Consider the following 22,250-nt stretch of genomic DNA (forward strand, 5'->3'; position numbering starts at 1 on the left):
GAGTATGGATTAGACCCGTCAAGGCCCATGAAGCCTTCCTAACATCCTCCACCCCTGCCTCCTCCGCCGCCGGTTGCCGCGCCAACCGCCCACCAACCGCCGCCGCCTGGCTACCCCACCCTTCCTAACCCAGTGGCCTTCCTCACCCCCGCCGCCGGTCACCGGCCCACCGGCCGACCAGCCCCAGCCACCGGCCAACCCGCCGCCACCGCCGGGCCTCCGAGCCGCCCCCACCCCCTCCTCTTCTATGGCCAGCAGCCATTGGAATCCCTACCCCCAGCAACCCCAAACCCTAACCCTACCCCCGCCGCCGCATCTACCACCACCCCGCTGGAGGGAACCTCGCCGACAGCCGCTCCCTGCACCTCCCACCTGCAGCAATCCCGAACCCTAACCCTAACCCCACCGCCACCTCCACCACCATCCCAGCCGACGGTGAGGTCGCCGCCGGGCACTCCCCCCACCTCCCAACCCTCCGATGACACCCCTCCAGCGAGCGCTGCCGCTCGCAAGCGTCAGCGGCGGCGGCGCGTGAATGAGCCGAAGGAAGCAAGAGGAAGAAGAGATCGACGGCTGGTGGCTTGCGCACGAATCTTAAAGCATCGGAAGCCAAATAACATCATGGCTTCAGGAAGCAAGATAGGTTTGGCGCTATCAACACCCGGGTGTTTGGGCCTTGGAAAACACTCGATTTCCACCCCAAAAAGAAATTCGGGTGTTTCGGATAGATCTAACACCCGAATCCAGAACCATCAATTCAACATCTGACGGTCATAAAATACAGAGAAAAAGTTAGTAGTAAAACAAAACAAAAGCATATGGCGGTCATCCTGCATAGTTCTGACTGAATCATACACATGAACAGAAAATACACATGTACAGCAAAAGAAAATACACATATACAGACAAATATGCAGGGTTCGCCTATTGCATATCTCAATCTGGAAAATGCACAGGTACATTTTAGACAGTGCACTCACAATCTGGAAAATGCACAGGTACATTTTAGACAGTGCACTCACAAGATAGAACTATTTCTAATGCAGCCATGTAGCTGAAAAAAAAAAGCTCTCAGAAGATTGCACAAAGCATACATGCATGTTTGATAGAACATGATCAGAGTAGCCATACGATTCGGATAAAATGATACTGCATAGATAGGAGCATGGTACATTAGAAGATCATGCTGTATACTAGGCATCAGGAGACTTTGCAGTCCATATATATTTATTATTCAGACAAGAAACGGTAGAAAAAACATGCTTCAACAAGGCTTCATCATCTAGCAGCTCCTCAAAGCCCTTGCATGTTAATTTCCCTTCTTACATAGCTTAGAATGAACATGGTGGTAGGGATACAATAATTAGTGACATGCAAAAAAAATCATATTATGACAAAAGGTGCGGTAGTTAAAATAGATCACGTTATAGAAGAGAACCCAACATGCATACAAGAAAAATAGAAAAATACAGGATTAGAACAAGTAATACAGAAGTGTTGGAAATGAAGTAATCACGATTGGAGACATCAAGATGCCCAATAGGCTTCAAGAACAAGTGGCGGCAAAAAACAGAGATAACAAAACAGCTAATTGTCCCTTCCAGGCTTTAAAGATTTACATTTATAAAATAAGTTTCGCTAATGTACACTTATACAATGCAATGCATACATTACAATATTACGTTATTGCCAGTATAGTGTGAACTATCAGTGGCTACATTGTATAATGTCAAATTCTTTTTAACATATGTATAATGTCTAATAATAAATTTAGCAGTACAATGACAATGTGTTATAACCATATTCTCATATGCAAACGGATGAACGGCCATATGCAGAGAAAAAAACTCATTGGCCTGATGCTTTCTGTGGTCAATTAAATTGCAAATAATTATGAAATGAAAATATAGAAAGATACCAGATTTGGCAGATGTTTTCTATGTTCAGTCAAATTGCAAATTCAGTGGCCGCATGACGAACCCGTCATATGCAAAGAAACATGAAAATCAAAGAGAGAAAATACCAAATTGCAAATGTCAAATGTTCAAATTATTTCTATAGCCTGTCAAATGGCAGATAGTTTGGGTGATGAGTGAAACCCCTCACATGCAAACGACAAATAGGCATATGAAAATACATAGTGAACTGTTACATGTACATCGTATATAATTATAGTGAAATTATCACTGTAATTATGATTATTCTAAACTATAACTGTAATAGTATAGCGCAGACAGAAATAAGGATAATCTAAGATATTAGAATTGTACAAGTATACCCAAATAAAATGTGATGACTTGCACTATATAGCAGAACTATCACTAGAAGTAGGATTACCTAAGATGCCATATACATGGTAAAACATACAAATTGTATCTAATGTGAGAAATGGTTAAACCTTAGGAAACCATACAATTGGCATTGTAAGTAAATCTGACAGTAATTCTAGATGTATAGCTAATCTTCACAAGCTTCTGCTACAGTGTTCATGTCAATGATGGTAACTAATTCAGTCTGAACTTGTATAAATGCTTAAACATGTATTGCTTGTAACATAGTGAAGATCTAGAAGGGGAATAAGATGAAATATAAAATTGCCAAGCATAATCAATGAAACAATGGCGTAAAATGGACTCAGAAATCAAACATATTAAATTACAATGTGGGGATACCATATTGACAGCAACAAATTCACCATAAAAATAATTCACCAGGACTGTGTCGGAGCCTAAATATATATAACATAGTGAATTGGGATTAGGGGAGTTATACATCAGACTATGTTGCAAAATAATACCAATCCAAGCACTATTAAAAATATAAAATGCTAAACACATAGAAGCAGTGGAGGAATACAACAGTAGCTTGTAAAGTACTGGAGGAACAAAATGTGTAAGCCCGAATACACAAAAAAAAATCATGTACTGCTTGCTATCACTATTATCATATGATGCATTTCTCTCTTCAAAAACTCTGAGATAAGCTTGATACCCAAAATCAAGCTAACTTAAGTGGAGTATATAAGAAACTGAAGCATTCGACCATATATACACTACAATTCTAAATACATAGGAAACCAGAGGAAATCAACTTAGTATTTCAACTTACAAATAGCTAAAACAGATGTTCATACACCCTATTATGGAGAAGCTAATTTGGTCAGCATCAGATTCTACAACCAATGATGCATTATAGTTAACGGAACAAATAAAGCAATATTGGCATCTTGTATCCAACTATGCATTGCCTAAAGGGATACTGACCAGTCAGATGGACTAGGCATGTTGGTTCACCAGATATTTCTTACCAGCAATATAGCTAATCAACTAACCATCACTCCGCTGCAAATACTAGTCATAAGAAGATTCCATCTATTTCTGATGAAGGGGGATTTCGTACTGATGCATTGGTTCTGTGAGGTCTGTGTCCATATTTCAAAAAGGAGATTAAACTCCAGCTTTGAACCACTAGGAAATGCATCATTAGGGGGACTGCTATTCACTGATGAGAACAAAACAAGAACGAAATGGTTAGAAGAGAAAAAATCAGTGGATTTCTGATGAAACAAAGCAAAATATCAAACACTAATCCAACAAATCAAACTATGCACCAAACAGATATAGATATACATAACTGAGAAGAAGCAAATGGAAACCTAAATAAAAAATTAGTTAGCTAGCTGCTACTCCAGAGTACTTAGAACAACATTCCCAGGGAACTCTCAAATCCCCTAGCAAAAGGTTTTGCGACCCTACTATACATATACCCAATCACAAATTTGGCCACATTTCGAACTAAAATCTGAGCAAACGGGCAAATCAAAAGGCTAATCACGTGAATGACACAAAAATCTCCAGGATTCCACCTGCTAGAACATCTCTTCAAAGAAAAATCCCGGACAAACATGGACAAGAGATTCGGTGGGAAATCAACGAAGAACACACGGATTGAGTGGAGGGACTGACGAACCCTAGGGTCGCCTCGCGTCTCTGCTCTAGCGATGGCGACGAGGAAAATGAAGAGACAACCTGGAGACTGAACACATCAATTAGTCAGTCGCTTACATGTGGGGCCAGACTGCAGGAAAAGGAAAAGGAAAGAGCCAAGAGACAGAGCAAGGCTGGATCACACGTTCACAGGTAACACACAGAAAAGATCTGACGGACAGAAATTCGGGTGACACACCTTCAGCTTTTCCCTTTCGAGTTTCATGTGATAATCTCTTAATCAAGTGATCAGATGTTGCAGCAGATGAAAATGTCGGTATGAGTTACTTTGATCAGAGAAACATGAAAACTGAGTACAGCAGGCTAAAGTGCTAGACGCCTGAGCCCCTTGTACCTCCAAAACGAAGAGAGTTTTGCAACTGTGGCGCGCCGATCACCGTTTCACGAGCTGAAGTCAGAACAGTGGCAAAGCTGTTGCTGGGGGACTCGGTGTACCACAGCATTGACTGGTCGCCGCCTCGCCGGTACATGGAGGCTTCAGCTCCGACTGTTCCCCGGTAAGCCTGCACCGGTTCAGGTACCTCTTGCGTTGCGTGCCGGCGACTGCAAGTCGGCAGCGAATGTTCCAGACGGAAAAGCCGCGGAAGCAGGGGCCATGCCTATTGCCTTGCCCTGCCCTGCCGCCGGTTGCCCGGTCAAAGACTCCGGACATGCACAGAGATCGATCACGGTTCGCGTCCGCGCGCGGGCGGCCGGATCACTGCGCCAGCCCGTGTTCTCCGCTGTCTGGAACGAGGGCGACGGCGCCTCCGGTTCCGGTACCACCGTCGTCGATAACCAGGGCGGCTGCAGCGCACGGTGCACGCACCGAACTATTTTGAACAGCTGAGCTGCTCGTTGAGCTAACAGGAAGAATCCAAAGATAGCTCAAGTGGCAGTGGGCAGTGGCACAGAACAGGACAGCATTTTCTTGAAGTGCTGCACCACCAGACACCAGTGCCGAGCGTCGCAGCTCCGGTTCAGCTCCCGACTGCGCTGTATGCATTTTGGTGCGTTTTCAATGGGAAAATAAAGCCTATTTATTATCAAACTATTGCCAGTCTCTAATTCTGACCATTGACCCTCAACATTTGAAGGAGGTTTTGCATATATCTATATTTTCTAAAAATATAGAATATGGTTAATCTCTAAAAATCCACAGCTGGATTATTTTAAATCAGTAAAATATAAGACAGGTACAAAATCTCTATTAAAATATGATCTATTTAGAGTTATATGAATCTTTTTTTTTCCTTTTACAAGTATTTTCCTCATAGTGGTGCCCATTACTTTAGTCCTATTTGGCACATCTCCAGCTCCGAGATTCGGATTACATCTGTAGTTTGAGACAATAATAAAGTGGTTTAAATATATGTATTTAGTCTAAACTATGAGTAAAATGATTCATCTAAGTACTACTGATGAACTAGTGGGAAATGTAGTTTGACAATTTTTATTGACATGTATATTGAAAGTACCAAGATTAGTTAACGATATTTAACCATAGCCCAATCACAACTGTTAATTTCTTGGTTTCCAATAGACTTCCCCTAATTGTTTTAATCCCCAATGTGCTTGAAGTTGCTGGATTTCGTCATAGAGAGATAGAGATGACTCATCAGGCATGACGATCCTAACATCAAAAGTTTCTAAGAAGACAACAGATATGACTATGTGAGGTGTATGTTAACGCATAAATTGAAGCAACGACATAGAAGAAGTTTGAAGTTTAGTCTTTCGATCCTTCTTTTTTAGTTTCTTTCTTTCTTGTTTTTTGTGTTCCTTAGTTTGAGGCTTGGAGTCTAAATATTTCTGGTTATATGGTCAGATTTGTTTCTTTATGTCACAGACATTCACATGTAAATATTCAAGACAGGATATTTTCTTTAATAAAAAATTGTTTAAATCCTCAAATACTTTCTCCTAGAAGTTCTTATCAAAACCAAAAACAAGTTTGTAAGACCACCTGCGAAATAAACATTTTGGAGCCCCCGATCCTGCTACGAAAAAAGATGTTCATTTCTTAAAGGCAAAATAGGCACTTTGGTCCCTGAAGTCTACATCAAGGATCAAGTTCGTCCCTCAACTTTCAAATTGGTCAATTTAGTTCCTCAACTTTCATTTTTAGGTCAAACTCGTCGTTATGCTGATGTGGTGCTCTATGTTAGCATAAGAGTAATGCAAAACGTCCCTTTTGCCCTCAGCTCATATAGGTCAAACATGTATCTGCTCATACTCCTAATACATCCACACAACAATATATTTTTTAAACTAATACAAAATATGGTTTCTAAAAAGTGTATCTCCTCCTACTCTTTAAAGTCATTCATGTGCTCATATGAATTTGTTAGGCAAAATATATGTACCCAAACAAGTATTTACTCATATTATTTTGGAATATATACAATTCAATGTGTGTACGTATGCTTTAAAATAAACATGTGCTCATGTACTCGTGATACGCTATACATGCTCCATGTATGTATTCATACTCCCTCGACAAACATATGGATCCTCATATTTATTTTGGATCATACATTATTGAATTCTAAAAGCAAAAATTAAAGAGAGAAAAGAAGGGTAAAAATAACTTTTCGTATTAGTTTCATGGTAATATGGAGCCACATATCATCACAAGGATGAGTTTGACCCAAAAATGAAAGTTGGGGAACTAAATTAGCTAATCTTAAAGTTGAGCGATTCCCATTTTGTTAAAAAAAATTCTGATCACCACATTGATATAAACATTTTTCATCCATGATTGCTACTTGCTAGCCTTCATGCTTCAACACTATATCTTCGATTGTCTCTGATCCGCTCAGAATTTCCTTATCCTAAACCATTTGTGTTGATCACGTGTTAACCTCAGTCCACATACCTCAGCCTAATGTGCAACAGAATTTCTTTAAGCAATAGAGTTCAACAATCAAAACCGAGCTAGATTCGGTTCAGTACCGAATAACAGGACAGCCTGTAGATGCTTTGGCCTATGTTACGGATAAATTCATATATAAACAGCTTAGTTATAGAAGAATATATACAGTTAGATTAGTATAACTTCAAATTACAAAATATGAAGTTTACAAACAAGTTAAATTGATGGACAGAGTTTCATATATTTTATTACATATCGTCGACTTCAGGGATATTTCAGATCTGCACGCCTGAATCCGTTCGAGGATCGACTTCAAGCCTAAACGCACTGAATCCTGTTTGAATGTGTTCGATTTCAAGCTTGACAAACTAGATACTGTTTGAATGTCATCGATTTCAAGCATGACAAACAAAATCCTGTTTGAATGTAATCAATTTCAGGCCTGCACGGACTGAATCCAGTTCGAGCACTGCTCTTATAATTGCTGTTTGTCATGGGTACGCTACGCTGCTGTATTGCTAGCCTCTGCACGTCATCCAACGTAGAAATTCTGCCTCAAATCAGGTAAATGCCAATAAGATTCAACACTTCAATTTTCTTAACGCTGCAGTAAATACCGCATTATCTGACTTTGATACAGTTTCAGTTACTTAGTTGTTCTTAAGTTTTGATTCGTGAACCTATTGTAAAAAACAGATGAATTAGAAGAAATTTGTTTGCGATGACTAAACAAAATCCGATCAAACTAGATAAATGTGAATTGAAACGCAATTGCCTCAGCTGTAGGTTTATTTCACAGCGAGAACGCTACAAAGTATATTTAACACCATCATCGGCAATTTGCTCCTGATTACTCACAAGATAAAAGCTAATGTTGAAGCAAAAAGAAAAAAAATCAACAAATTCTAATAAAGAAATAGATTGCAGATCTAAGAGTCTGCCTCAGTGGTAGTGACAATTTATGTAGATCGTCATGGAACAATCCGATAATACGTGCATTTTTATGCATCATCGGCAGCCAATAGAATCGAGTTACCTTCGAGATCAGATTTAAAAAAAAATCAAGAAAAAAAGAGGCGAAAATATAAAGGAAAACTGGCAGAGAAATCGATTTGGTTTTGGGAAAGCAAAAAGCATCAGAGAGATTCCCATTGAAGACTTCAGTCTATCATGCCCAAAAGAGGGTTCTGATGTCCCTGTCTTGTTCTCATCACCTGCTCCCATCAAATCCCTTCCAAATCGCCAAGAAATACGATCAAACGAAAAGCAAAACGATGCCGAGTAGGCCATACGAGGCATCGAGAAGGAAACAAGAAACAAAAGATGCTACTGGACTCGAACTGAGGGCAAACAAAAGGAGAACAGGGGAGAGAGCAGTTCCTGCGGCGGCGATCGATGAGGTCGGCGAGGCGATGGTTTGGGGAAGCTGCGTCGGCCGTATATATAGCTGCCATCGAACATCTAGGGTTTTCTGGTGTTGTCTGGTCTGGTGTTCTGTTCGTGGGCTAGGCCTTTTCTTCTGTTCAGAAACCGAAACGGGCCCTAGGCCCAGTCTGACGATCTCATTTTGGGCCCGTTTGGAGATTCTATTTTTTTCACCCTGTAAGATAAGCAGTCCCTGCATCTGAACCATTCAAGGGACCATCAATGGTTAAGATTCCATCCATTCTTTTTGCATCTTTCATCCCAAACTTTGGCGCTGTGAATTCTGGCAGAGGAAGTGATGTTTGTTGATGATGTATTAGACCGCACAGCACCGGCTCCGTCTCATGAACGTACTGTGTTGGCCGCATCGTCGACTCTTTGGAGTCCATCATCATTCATCACCGTGGGAGGAGGCGAGGAGCTACGTGAGGCTGCAGAGTGCAGAACTGCAGTCATGTTCTGTTGTGTGAGGGGAGTGGAGTTCCTTAGGTACCGAAAACCTTTGAGATTTTGAGCAACAATGACTAGAGTATACGTGGTTTTGCGAAATGTACTCTTCTAATTAGCGCAGAGCAAATACCGTTGATTTTTCAAACAACTGCTTGTCCAGGGAGTATTTGGTGAACACTGCGGGCAAAATGCCTATTCTTATGCCTGCAAGATCAGAGCTAGCCTATAAAAAGATATACATTCAGCGCTGAGTTCTGGTTGAAGCTAAATTTGCGAAATCACTTGCATATATCTTTTCGAATGGGCAAAGAGAGAGTTTTAGGTCTCCGATTTGATTTGACAATCGTAAAGGACAAATAAGAAGTGTAGTATGACCAAAGAAAACTTGATGTAGAAGTAGAAGAATGGAGAGTCAGATGTGCTAAAACCAGTCACAACCAAGAATTTCTGTTAATTACATCTGCATAGACTGTATTATGAACAGGGGGAAAATGATTAGTGCATGGCAGCGGTCTCAAAATTTACATGTTACCGGGAAGGGATTGTCTTCGTGGAGGCTACAAGTCAAGTTGGCATAAGTTCTCAAAAAAGAAAGAAAGAAAGAACAAGAAAGTTGGTATAAGTTAAGGTTCAACTGAATGAGCTAAATGACTAAACCACCAAAACACCGGAACCAAATGTCGCAATCCAAGAGAGCTAGAAATTGCCAGTAAGGAGCGCCATTGACAGATTAGCTGGTGATCTAGCAGAACCCTTGAGCTGAAGAGCCTAGCACAGCAGTCTTTGATGTGGCATTTAGGAGTCTACCCATGGCACATACAATCTGGCGCCGGATAGGTATAGATAGATTGCTTTGGCTTCCTCAGCCTGATTTGCCCATATCTTCCCTTGTGCCCTGCCTGTACAGCCTGCTGAAACTCTAACCACTCCATGCTTTTGTTCACAAAGATGCGGCCCAGCAATGCCATGTTTGGCCTTATTGTCTTCAAGTTCTCATATGTCCGGTGAGCCAACTGAAATGAAAATTTATTCAAGTCAAGACCACAGATTAAAGGAATAATCTAGCAAATACAGAGGCCATGAGAACTTACCAAAGCATTGTGCATATTCCCAGGTGATGCAGAGATGAAAATATCACTATGCATGCTGATATAATAGTCAAGAGCTGCTAGCACAGAAGCCTTCCCTTCAACATCAGCAAGTTCCTCTTCGGATGCAAGGCTTCTTTTATCCTCCATTAATGGGAAAAGTTTGCGTAAGCTAGAGATCCTGGCTTCCCCACCATATACCTGAACATGTGATGCGTGTTAAAACTTCATGACATTACCTGGAAGAATGAGTTAGCTCACAGAAGAGTCGAACCTTGTGAGAAGCAAGATAGAGTCGAGTTCTGCTGTCAAAGCCGAGGGCTACCAGTACCAGCCCAATTTCTTCTGGGGTCAACGGGCAGCGTCCTGTGTTCCGAAGCTCCTCATCAGTTAGCTGTGAATTTAATACCCTCCCTTGCCAGATAACTTTCCTGTACTTAGCCAGAGCTAATTTTTCAGCTCTGCCACCTCCAAAGTCACAGGATGAATGTGCAGCCATATCCTGAAAAGTACGGGTCATTTTGAGATATTACAAGCATAAATTCTCTGAAAAGCTAAAAAAATACACAAGCACCATCAATAGAGCAGAAGTTCTTCTTCCACTTACCTTATCAAAACGGAGGTGCAAAACTGCATATTTTCCAGCTTGATTTGTGCTTTCTTCTACAACTTGATGGATAGATTCATCGGAATGCCCCTGGACAGGAGACCTCAAGCGCTTCACAAGAGTTTCCCCGAGTGAGATAATGTGAGGCCGAAATACCAGGGCTTGGAAGTTAACTTTACAACGCAAACGTTGAAGATCCGCAGGCAGATCATCAAATGTGAGGCGGTGAGAAAAGGGGGCAATAGCAGCAATACCATAGCTGGCAATGACAGCAGATGGATAAGATTGCTGGTGAAGAATTATATTCATAAAGTAACCAACTCATCAATTTAAACAATGAATAGACATCATGTTAAAACAAACAGAGCAAACTCAGTAGCAGTTGACCTGGGAAAAACATGAACGACCTTCTTAGTAATCCTATGCAATATATCAAGTGGCTATCAGTATCAAAGTCATTGCAAACTACTGTCATTAAAGTAATCACTTGGAAGTCTGCAAAGATGTCTATGTGGTACAAGGAACTTCCACAATGTGCAAACACGTGCATAACAAACAGAGACGGTGCAAATTAAATTTTCTCAAACCTTTGCAGGATAGGACTGACATTCTCCAGATACCACTTTGCTGAGGCGTGAAGAGGTGCAGTTTTTATTCTCGTAGCACGGATGCCTGTGCCATAGTACTCTCTTGTGCTCCAAGAAAATTCTTTTGGAAGTACTTTGATGATGGAAACATCACCTTTTAGGGAGTTGATAAAGTGATCGACATCAAAAATTTCTTCGAATGAGCTGCAGCCGAAGGAAATGCCAATACACAAATTACTTCCAGTTCAACAGGAGAACACAAAATAAAGTAGTCTCAAACTCCAGAGGCACCTCGAGTCCTTCCAAACAGGGTTTACTTCAAGATGTGGGATAACAAGAGTAGCATTAAGAATCTTTGCAACTGCAACTGCATCACATATCTACAGAGCAAAAAGATAGAGCTGGATAATCTAAAGTTGATTGAGCAATTTATCCAAGTTCAATATCATAGTATCAGTAATTGTAGAGCATTACCCCCATTCTTTGCTGGTTAAGTCCACCGTCAAGAAATACCTGTATGTATCCACTTGGCTCCAGAGGTAATGCTATCATTTTGAAACAAGTGTGTAAGAGCCTGATTTCTATCACAGGAAGAGGCATGCTTTTTCGTAGTTATTGGATATCAGTAAGTTACCATGAGAAATTGATGACTTTAAGCATGCTTTCCACCCCTGATAAGACAAGGGTGACCAGAGCTCTCTCTTCTGCTCACCTGGCTGTACCCAAAAGGGGAAAAAGTTGAAAACATCCTCCAATGTATAACATAACCATTCTAGTGTTCATATAAGGTATATCTACTCACAATTGCCCACCGCAAAGCCTCATTTAAAAGAGAAGGATGCATTGGCTTAGGTGCATTCCACTCCTACAAAAAATTGAAGAAAAGAAAACACATGTAAACTTCATAAAAATAATATTACAGGATAAGTCACAACAAATATACTTCTATTGCAACCCGAGTGCAATGATAGAGAGCAAATCGTACAATGCGGTGATCAAGCTTAGTTATTCAGTTCATGCTTCATTACATGACTTAAAACAGATCCAAGAGTAAAAGATCATGTAGAGATATAAAAACATTGTATTTCCAAAGAAACCATCTCTTTAGGCAGCAGCTTCAGTTCGATTATTTTCCAGGCCAGAACTAATTTCAAACCGGTTTCGAAATTCCATGCCATCACTAACAATCTACAAACAGCTGCAACTTCCGTCATGTTGACACGCCATTTCTCGCCCGACATACATCCCCTGACAGTAACATCAATCCGCCTAAAATGACCCGACCTTCGCGCATTCCAAACGGCAAGGAGACACAAATTAGCAATTAAACCATAGGAAGCAACTCAACGTTCAACAAGCTGTCAGTATGTCTAAACCTGACCCGATCGAGCTGCGCGAGTATGAAGGAGGAAAGGGGGACTCACCGAGAAGAGCGAAGGGAAGGCGTGGCCGAGCGGAGAGAACATCCGGGGGAATAAGGCCGGCAGTAACACCACGGCCGCCGCGGCGAAGATCGCCGTACCCCTCGCCGGAGACGGGGAAGGTGACGCCCTCCGCATCTCCTCCTTGCTGGAAGACGAGGGGAAAGAAAAGAGAAGCCCACAAGCGTGGACTGTGCTGTGTGAGATTTCTACGAGAAGGATCTGGGTTTAGTGGGCCTAATTTGGTCCATTTAGAGTGAGAGCCCAGGTTCCTCTAATTGGGGAAGGCCGTTTCAACTTGTGTCCATCCGTTCTTTTGATGTTTTCCAAGAAACACAAAAATTATACATATTTTCCGGTTTTGCCAATCCAATTGAAAGATTTTCAATTGAATTTCTCCAGTGCCAATCAGACCACACAAGTTAGATTAAATGTTCTTAAGCGGGCTATGTTTTTCCATCATGTAAGGATCGACTTTTCTTTTGGGTGAAGTTCATATAATTCTTGTTCGGATCATTTGTTTCGAATAGCCGTTAGCGAGCAACTTTCCACTAGTAACCATCGACCCAATGACTCTGCAGAGTGCCGTCGCCAATATTTTGCATTCTATAATCTTATTGATCCTGGTGCTTCTCCTTGTTTGGCTTATCGCCTATTGGCTATGGTGATATTCCCGCCCCTGATGATATTTGTATCTTTTGAAGAACCATACAACGTTCGAATAAAGAAATGAATCCATATCTAAGGTTTTGAGTATACACATTCATATAGTATGCATCATTCGGCTCAATTCCGGCCAAGAAAAAACATAGAAAGAACGAACGAACAAAGAATTTCCGGATGAATTCGACCGGATCATCCGGTCCGTCTGTCCAACTAATCGGTGTCCTAATTCACGAGCTCGTCTCCATGAGCTTGACGAACTCGTGGAAGTCGATCCTGCCGTCCTTGTCCTCGTCGTACGCGTCGATCATGCGCTGGCACTCCGCGGCGGCCCGGAACCCGAGCGACCCGAGCACGCTCCGGAGCTCCGCGGCGTCGATGAAGCCGTCGCCGTCGCGGTCGAAGACGGCGAACGCGGCGCGGGCCTCCTCCACGGTCGCCGCCTCCTCCTCGAACAGCGCCGCGGCTTCCTCGAACCCCACGGACACCGCGGCGCCGCCGGCGCCCATCACCCCGAGCACCACGTCCATGTCGATGGCGCTGGCGGCGGCGGGCTTAGTAGTCGGCGACGGCGCGGCGATTGCGGCAGGGGCGGGGGCAGCCTCGTGGCGGCGGGACGAGGAGGCGGAGGACGACTTCTTGACGGCGGTGAGGAAGACGATGACGGCGTGGACGGAGAATGTCAGCACGGCCTGCGCCAGGGACAGGGAGATGTTGTGGGAGGAGGACGTGCTGGGCGCGGACGCGGAGGCCATCTCCATTGCAGCAGCGTCTCTGACGAGAGCCTCGCTTGACCTGATCTCTGTCTCCTTGGTGCTTTGGATCCTTTGCCCCTGTGCGACTTGGTTGGGTTTGGCGTTTGATGATGGTTTGATGATCCGTGGGCGCGGCGCATATATAGCTCGGCAGGGGAAGATGGCGAGGGGCGCGACCGCGCGGAAGGAGAGAGAGGAACCGGGCAACGACAACAAGGCGCGGCCTTTGTCGTGCGTGGACGGAGCAACCGGGACGAAAACGCGAAAGCGGCCGGGGAGAAAAGCGAGGCGCGTGTGTGGAGACTGGAGGGACGGTTCGCGAATCGCGGGCAGCTTCGCGGAAGGAGCAGGCAGAGGCCGTGGTGCGGTGGTGGGATGGAATGGAAGTGCGCGGGGCCGGGGCGTCGGTCGTGGTGTGGGGAACAGGTGGAACGGTCGCGTGGGTGCGCGGGGGGGCACCGGGCGTTTTCCGGGAGGCTTCGCGGCGTGGAAGATGGGATGCGACGTCACGTTGGGGCCGGAGACTTGACCGGCGGCGGCGTCCGTCTCCCTCCATTTTGGAGTTGGAACAGAGCAATTCCACGCAGATGCAGCGATTCTCCCCTTCGCTATCGACCATCTCTGCGGCTCGGTGGCGCTGCTCCTCCGTTCGCTTTCGCGTGGTTTCGTTTCACCTTTCTCGTCTAAGTTTTTGGCCGTTTGTTGGAGTCGGTTTGCTTCGGCACGGCCCTACGGCGGCTGGACGGACGTGGGTGGAGTGGAGGACCGTTGGCGGTCGAGTGTGTTGACCCTATTTTTTTCGGTCGGGTGGACGGAGTGGGGAGGTAAATTTCGGGTCCGCGTCTTGCTACTACTAAAACGGAGGGCTTAATTTACATCTTCTTTTACTGATGGAACAGTGCGACTTTCTAAACAGTAAACACGTGTTTACATGCTATACTCCTTCCGGTAGAGAGGAAAATATAATGAAAGTTTCATGACATACAATTCTACTATGGTTTTATCATGTTACTCACTCCATTTCAAATTGTAGTTCGTTTTGACTTTTGTAGATTCATAAATATTATTATGCATCTAAACATGCAATATATCTAGATGCATACTAATACTATGCACATAGAAGAACTAAAACGACATACAATCTGGAATGGGGGGAGTACGAGGAACTAGTCACATCGATGTCCAAAACATCACTAAATGACCGAAGAAAGTATCATTATAGAGTTTTTTTTCACCATCCTTAAGAGGTGCCAAGATATGCCACAAATTATAACCTGGATTGTATTAAATTTTAGTAGCTAGGTATTGAAGGTCGAATACCATAAACAAATTCCTCTTGTGCAAATATTTATTTTGGCTGCCTGATCAGCATCACGAAGGACAAAAGGAGTGTCGTTCGCTTGGCTAATCAGGTATTTATTTTCGTTAAACAAGGTATTTGTAAGCTTCCGAAAAAAAAGGAACTTTGCACAACTCTATGTAGGATTCTGTCTTATGTTTAGAAATCAGCAAAATTTGATCCCATGGTTCAGAAGATATAAAAATAAAAGTCATTTAAAAATAGGAGATATAAAGAGGACATATTCAAGGGCAATAGGACTACAACACAAAGGTTGTCTTCTAGTGTTATATATTGGCCTTGAAATTTGTTTTTTTTCAAAAAAAAACTTCAAAAAAAGGGTGATTGAGTCTGAACTTGAGCATTTGTATGCATGTACAAAATGACCTCATCTAGAGCTGGGCAAAGGTTCAGATTTTTATGAAGTTTTTAGGTGTGTTTATGTTACAATTTTTCACCATTCGAAGCATTTCTAACCCTGATCATTCGTCCGTGGAAAGTTTACCGTTTGCAATCTAATGCATACCAGGTGCAAATAGGAAATAATGAGGCTACCTGATGATAATCTTCTTGTCCCGTTCTCTATAAATTAAAGAAATGAGACTTTTTCATAGTTTGCTAGCTAATAATAAGATATGCTCCCTCCGTTTCAAATTGTAGGTCGTTTTGATCTTTTTAGGTTCATAGATATTATTATGCATTTAGACATACACTATATAATCTAGAAAAGTCAAAATGATTTCCAAAGGGAAGTAGAATATAACTAGTAATCGACTCCTCACATAGTCACATGGGTAGCTGAATTGATTTAATTAACCTTTTCTTCCAGAGAACGAAGTGCTAGTTTCGTTTCTCAAAGGGAAACCTTTCTTCCTCACATGCATTGTTCTTTCCTTTTGGAGATCAGGTGAAAAAGGAATTGTTCTTGTCCATTGCTTGGACCCCAAGAGGAAAATGTAAACAAGAGAACAAGGTGCCGAGGATGTCTTCTCTTGCAGTTTTGCGTCGCCTAAGCAAGAAGTTTCTAGTGCATAGTAATAACTTGCAGTTTGCAGCTTCATGTTGCACAAGTATTTAGAGTTTCACTTTGCATTGGGAAGAAATTTTCATCATCGTACAAGCGCGTACTTCGGCTGAAGACCAACATGCATATATTCCTACTAGTAGGAAAGAGCATTAACCCGATGGGTCATGACTTGTTCCCCCGGCAAGAGACTTTACTCTTTTCTCTATATGATATGAAGAAGGAAACTCATTGCTCTGAAATGCAATCGGGTTTAACTGTACGCAAGACTGGATCAACATTCAACACAGTAGACCTGCATGACGTGTTAGCTCTGACTGCTATTGCTCTGATAAAATAATCGTACGGAGTAGCTAGTATGGAACTATGGACTAGTAGTCTCAAGATTAGGGTCTTCCTTTTTATTTAGGACTTGGAGCTGATCAACGCAGAAGCCGCATTCAAGTATTCAGCTGTTCCGATGGGACTGGTCGCTGCGCTGCTGGGTCAGATTAATGTATTTTTAATATCTTATTAATCCATGTTTTGGACCTAGCAACTTATAACGAAACCAAAAAGAAATACTTGTCATCACCTATGACGTTGACTATAAACCTGACCAATTTATTTTTCTACTAAACCTGACCTGTCTGAACAGGGGTCGGATTAATGTATTTGTAATATCTTATTAATCCATGTTTTAGACCTAGCAACTTATGACCAAACCAAAAAGAATTTCTTGTCTACACCTCTAACGTTGACTATAAACCTGACCAATTTACTTTTTTTTTCCTACTAAATCTGACCCGGCAAGTTGCCTTATATTTATAAGGCTTTGATAGTCAAGAGTCGAGAGCGTCCAAGAACATGGCGTCTCCCGCACCTTGCGAGCAGGGCACCTCCAGCTCTGGCGCACCCAGAGCCCGCGCCGCCGCAGCCCGCTGCTCTCCCCACCCAAGCGGTGAGACCACTCTCACCGCTGTTGTGCCCGCCTGACAACGCGCAACCGAACGCCACTTGCATCCGCCACCACCGTCGCCGATGCCGCCACGGCCAGACCGGGAACTCGCATGCAAGAGCTTCTTCTTTGCGATTTTCACACCATCAGCGTCCCAGGTGCTCTCCCATCTCTTCGTGACGCTTTTCTTTGGGTCACCACCCCTTTCCTATGTCTCGCTTCACCGCTCCTTACCTGTCGTCCTCTCCTATCTTTTGACGGCACCGCCGGAACTTGTCCGCGCGCGCGCCATCATTCGTGGCGTGTTTCGTGCCAAGTTCAGTTGCCGCTCTGTGGTTAATTTCCTTCTCGCGCGTGGTCATCTCGAGTTCCACCATCAGTCCTTCTGCCTGCATCAGTCGGAGGACCAAGCTGTGGCAATGGCAGCCACGCTCTGGGAGGAGGAAGCAACAGTTACTGCACGCCAACTACCGAGCTGCACTGCGCAGGACGAGCGCGGCTCGAGTGCCAACCTCTGTCGGAGATGATGCGACAACTCCCCTCAGGGACAGAACGGTGCGTCAGATTGAGATACACAAGGATACAGGAGTTATTCCTAGTTCTGACCCGGGCCTGCTCCCCTTACCGTGACATGAAGGGGGTTGTGCTAGCAAGCATGGATGCCACCCCCCAGAGGCTCCTGTCGCTTCAAACTTTACTCCCAACAACTCCTACCTCTTGGCTATAGGTGCACCGGCTAAACCAGCCCCCCCTCCTGTGCAAGCAAGAACAAAGGCCATTCCTCTGCATCACCGCGGTTGCATCGCTGCCTTAGCCGAGATCACCAGATGCGCGACTGCTGCGACCCGGTCCGCTGTCGTCTGTGTCAACGCACCAGCCACCGCGGCTACGCCTACCACATGGCGTTCCCTCGCGAGCAAACCCCTACCCCCGCCACCACCCCACCATCCCTGTCCCCGCTACCCGTGTCCCCCTCAACGTCATTCCTTTCGCCTCCCGCGCCACACCGCCGCCCTCCGCCACCCCAACACCACCGCCCACACCTCTGAACCTACCACCATTCACCCCCCCACTCCGCATGCTCGCATCCACCAGCAATGGCCCCGCTCTAGACCAACAGCTTCACAGCCGCCTGACCACCACCGTCCCAGAGGAGGGCCCCTACTTCCTCGAAGACTTGTTCAGTGAACCAGTGGATACTGGGAAAGTGCCGGCCCGGAGTGATGACCGTTCTACTCAAACCGTGTCCCGACGCCCCATCCCCAAAGCTAGGGACATCCAGATGGTTGGGGGGACGTCTCCACGCCAACGCGCCTCCCCGGCTGCTACCACGCTCGCTTCAAGCCGATCTCTACCGCCGACCCCCTCGTCACGCGTTGCCACACCGAGCGTGCCCACTTTGGGAGCCGTGTTCCAGCATCAGGGAGCGGGCTTGAAAACGGGCAGCGCCAGTGCCGCTACTCAGGAGGAGTACGTCTCAGTGTATGATACCTCCAAGGAGGTGGTGTCGGTGGAAAGCGAAGAGCTACTGTCAGGACCGGACTACCTCGAGATCTGGGTAGCGGAGGGCGATTGGGAGCATGCCGCGAGGTTCTCCTTCGTTGAAGTAGAGCCACCAGGGGTGGCTGTGAACCCAGCTCCACTCATCCACTCTGCCTTCCACGTGGCGGCCCCGCAGCTTCGCTTCCAGTTGCTTCCTTCCTCCCGTGGGGTAGCTCTCATCCACTTTGGAACGGCGGCTGCACGTGAAGCTACAATGGCTGTCCAGCCCATCCGCCTCAACAGGACGGTGGTTCACCTGGAACGCGTCGAGGACACAGATGACCGTTTCCTCCGTGAATCGGCTTGGCTAGCGCACGTCGCAACCTGGAACTTACCGGAAGAGCACTGGGAGGCTGAAAAGGTCCGTGACATATACAGTTGTGTTGGTTCTATGATAGAAATAGACCCCTTCTGCCTGCCTGAGTTCGACTGGTCGTGCATGTGTTTCGTCATCGAGTTGCAGCATCCCCATGTTCCCAGTCGCCTCGGCGTTCACACACCAAGCGGCCATGGCGTCGTGCTCCGGCAAAGCATCCTGGTTGTCTGGCCGCGTGAGCAACAGCTTGATGCCAATGGGGATTGGATCCCTTTCTTTGCCCCCCCACCACCAACTCCCCCAGCTCCTGCCTAGTTTCCCGGCTCTAAACATCCCCCACCTGCGCCTGCACAGGCAGCGCAACCACAAGCTCCCCCGCCACCCACCACATTCGGCCCGGCGCCACCAGTTCCACCGCCGGCCCCCCAAGTTCCTATGCACAATGCGCAACAGCTTCACCCAGCTGCGTTCCTTAGTGCTACTATTCTATGCCATGGCTTCATAAACGCCTTTCCTCTCCCATGTCTGCCGCCGCTCCCTATCATCATCCACTTGCCGCGCTCACCCGTGCTTGCCACCAGCTTTTGCCACACCCAACCAGTTCTCTTCCTCACCTGGCACAGTGACGCGCCCACCCCGCCCGTAGCCATTCCGCACACCTCTTCGCCTCCCATGCTGCTGCAAACCCCCGCCACCCCCAACTCACATGTGGCACAAGAAGCACTAGTACGCCGGGGCACACGCGCCGCGCACCGTGCGCCAACCGCGACCCGGCTCACGATCAGCACCCGCAATAGCGCCCGCCTCGCCGCCAAGGAAGCCGGCAATTTTGTAGATGCCACGGCAAAGGCATCCCAGCTCAAGGCGCTACAGAACAGCTTGTCTCTCTTCTCAGCAGTCGTGCAACGCCATGTGAACAAGAAGAAGCTCCTGTAGAAAACAAAGAAGCCCATTGCGCCTGTGGATCTCGCCAAGCTCGCTAGCACCGTGGGACTCGGCGAATCCGCTGTTCATGCTCTAGATCAAGTCCTTGACATTGGCGCTGCCACCTCCTTCCAGCTGGACCAGGTGCTTCAGAAGGCTGATGCATGAACTCGAGATGATCACCGCGCGGTCTGCTTTGACCACTTCTACTAGCCGACGCGCTCTAGTTTGGGGATACTACCCCCACCTGCTCCCTGCTTGCTCTAGCGTATCTAATGTTGTCTTATGTATGCCCTATCCCTTCTATCTAAGTCATGTCCTTGCTAGAGCTAGAGCTTTTCTCTTTGTTGTTTGCTATTATGGTCGGTATCTTGTTACCCTAGTGTTGGTGTCCCTATTTCACCCATGAACTCTAAGAATGTATCATTTTCTCTCCTTTCCTGGAATGTCCGCGGTTTAGGTGATAATATCAAGTGTTTTGTCATGCGTGATGCCCTTTATTCTACTCACTTAAACGTTGCTTGTCTTCAGGAAACAAAGCTCAGTCACACCGATCTTTTGAAAGCTCGAAGCTTCCTCCCGGCAAATTTAGACGTGTTCCAGTGCATCGACGCCGAAGAATCGCGCGGTGGCATTCTGACAGCTTGGGATTCTTCCATTTTCTCCCTGAATGCGTGCTTCTCACGTCCTCACTCCCTCACCACAACCATATCCTCTACCGCCTCCAACTATTCTTTTTCTATCACTAGCAAATCACCAGGGCTCAGCAAATCACCAGGGCTCGCTTGCTTTTCTGGATTCCCTGGAGGAAATTGCCAACCTCGTGCTTGAGTGCTAGACTCTAGTAGGGGATTTCAACCTCACTTATGGTGAGGTAGACAATAGCAATGGCGCCTCCAATTCCTCACTTTGTGCAGCATTCAATAATACAATTGCACAGCTACAACTCTTCGACCTCCCTCTCCTGGACCGGATGTTTACTTGGTCCAAGCACCGTAGCTCGCCGACTCTAGCCCACCTTGACCGCAATTTCTTCAACTTGTCCATGAGTGCCACCTTCCCAAACTCCTCCCTGAACTCCATACCTAAGCCCACCTCCGACCACACACCCATCCTCCTGTGTATGTCCACGACCATCCCAAAAACCAATCTTTTTCGTTTTGAGATCGCCTGGCTCAAACACAATGACTTCTTGCCTGCGGTGCTCTCGGTCTGGAATGTAAACTCAGCACACGACGCGGTGGCGATAATGACATGTTCTCTGAAAGCCGTTCGGTGCGCGTCTAAAGAGTAGGCTCGGCGTAAGCGAGCACCCCCATCTCTCCTACCAAATTGCAAATTCATTATTTACCTGATTGATGTCCTCGAGGAAGGGCGTAATCTGTCTGTAGGGGAACTCCTCCTGCGTTGAACATGCCAGGACAGGCTGGAGCTCGTAGTGCGCGAACACGCGGCGTACTGGAAGCAGCACGGCAAGTATCGCGCCATTCACGAAGGAGACACGAACACATGCTTCTTCCACGCGTAGGCGACACAACAGTTTCGGCGCAACAACATCCACTCACTGTCCGTTGATGGCGTCGTGGTGACCTCACACCGCGACAAGACATCAACGCTCACCGTGCACCTGCGGGAGCTCCTGCGCGCACGCTAAGCGGATATTGGTGTCATCAACCTTGCTACTCTCTACGCCAACGCGGAAAGGGCGAATGCGGCACCGCTACTAGAACCTTTCTCGGAGCCGGAAGCTCAGGCCACTATACGATCCATGAACCGATCTAGCTCTCCTAGACCCAATGGGTTTGGACCCACTTTCTACGTGGCGGCGTGGACCACAGTGTCGTCAACCGTGATGAAGCTGATGCACGCGATTCAGAATAGGGAAGCTGATCTGGAGCGACTCAATCAGGCTTATATTGTTATGATCCCCAAACTCACTACTGCCTCGACTCCAAGCGACTACTGCCTCATCTGCCTTCAGAACTATTCCTTGAAGATCGCTGCTAAAATGCTCACCACAAGGCTGCAAGGTTAGATCTCACGGCTGATTGACATTGATCAAACAGGCTCATCAAAGGAAGGTCCATTTCTGAGAACTTCGTGTATGCTATGGAACTCGTCCAATGTTGTCATCATCGCAAGCTCCCCACTCTGGTGCTCAAACTTGATTTTGCCAAGGCTTTCAACTCTGTCGATTGGAGCAGTCTCACCACGATCATGACAGTGCGAGGTTTCCCAACAACGTGGATCAGCTGGATATGTGATCTGCTATAAACTTCCAAACTTGCGATCCTAGTCAATAGAGTTCATG

General features: G+C 45.8%; 2 protein-coding genes, 1 long non-coding RNA gene and 3 other non-coding genes across 6 annotated transcripts; all 6 read right to left on the reverse strand.

Moving 5' to 3' along the window:
• Positions 1-819: 819 nt before the first annotated feature.
• On the reverse strand, positions 820-4,806 carry LOC117842804 (uncharacterized). The gene is made up of 2 exons (XR_004637568.2): positions 3,970-4,806; positions 820-3,501 (listed from the first exon to the last, which is right to left on the reverse strand). It is a non-coding gene; the product is annotated as an uncharacterized lncRNA (long non-coding RNA).
• Positions 4,807-7,629: 2,823 nt separating this feature from the next.
• Positions 7,630-7,703, reverse strand: LOC117846663 (small nucleolar RNA Z267). The gene has a single exon (XR_004638390.1). It is a non-coding gene; the product is annotated as a small nucleolar RNA Z267 (small nucleolar RNA).
• A 96-nt stretch (positions 7,704-7,799) lies between these two features.
• On the reverse strand, positions 7,800-7,878 carry LOC117846676 (small nucleolar RNA snoR122). Its single transcript, XR_004638402.1, has one exon. It is a non-coding gene; the product is annotated as a small nucleolar RNA snoR122 (small nucleolar RNA).
• A 113-nt stretch (positions 7,879-7,991) lies between these two features.
• On the reverse strand, positions 7,992-8,082 carry LOC117846664 (small nucleolar RNA R44/J54/Z268 family). The gene has a single exon (XR_004638391.1). It is a non-coding gene; the product is annotated as a small nucleolar RNA R44/J54/Z268 family (small nucleolar RNA).
• A 1,073-nt stretch (positions 8,083-9,155) lies between these two features.
• Positions 9,156-12,631, reverse strand: LOC117845139 (O-fucosyltransferase 31). The gene is made up of 10 exons (XM_034726069.2): positions 12,443-12,631; positions 11,821-11,883; positions 11,653-11,734; positions 11,493-11,563; positions 11,310-11,398; positions 11,019-11,222; positions 10,432-10,690; positions 10,099-10,326; positions 9,828-10,025; positions 9,156-9,749 (listed from the first exon to the last, which is right to left on the reverse strand). Exons 1-10 carry the CDS (start codon positions 12,575-12,577, stop codon positions 9,540-9,542), a joined length of 1,539 nt encoding a protein of 512 aa, XP_034581960.1. The 5' UTR covers positions 12,578-12,631; the 3' UTR covers positions 9,156-9,539.
• Positions 12,632-13,161: 530 nt separating this feature from the next.
• LOC117845140 (uncharacterized) lies at positions 13,162-14,068 on the reverse strand. Its single transcript, XM_034726071.2, has one exon. The coding sequence runs from the start codon at positions 13,861-13,863 to the stop codon at positions 13,333-13,335; it is 531 nt and encodes a 176-aa protein (XP_034581962.1). The 5' UTR covers positions 13,864-14,068; the 3' UTR covers positions 13,162-13,332.
• Between the last annotated feature and the right edge of the window lie 8,182 nt (positions 14,069-22,250).

The sequence above is a fragment of the Setaria viridis genome, chromosome 2 (assembly GCF_005286985.2).
Source record: "Setaria viridis chromosome 2, Setaria_viridis_v4.0, whole genome shotgun sequence".
Taxonomy (NCBI): domain Eukaryota; kingdom Viridiplantae; phylum Streptophyta; class Magnoliopsida; order Poales; family Poaceae; genus Setaria; species Setaria viridis.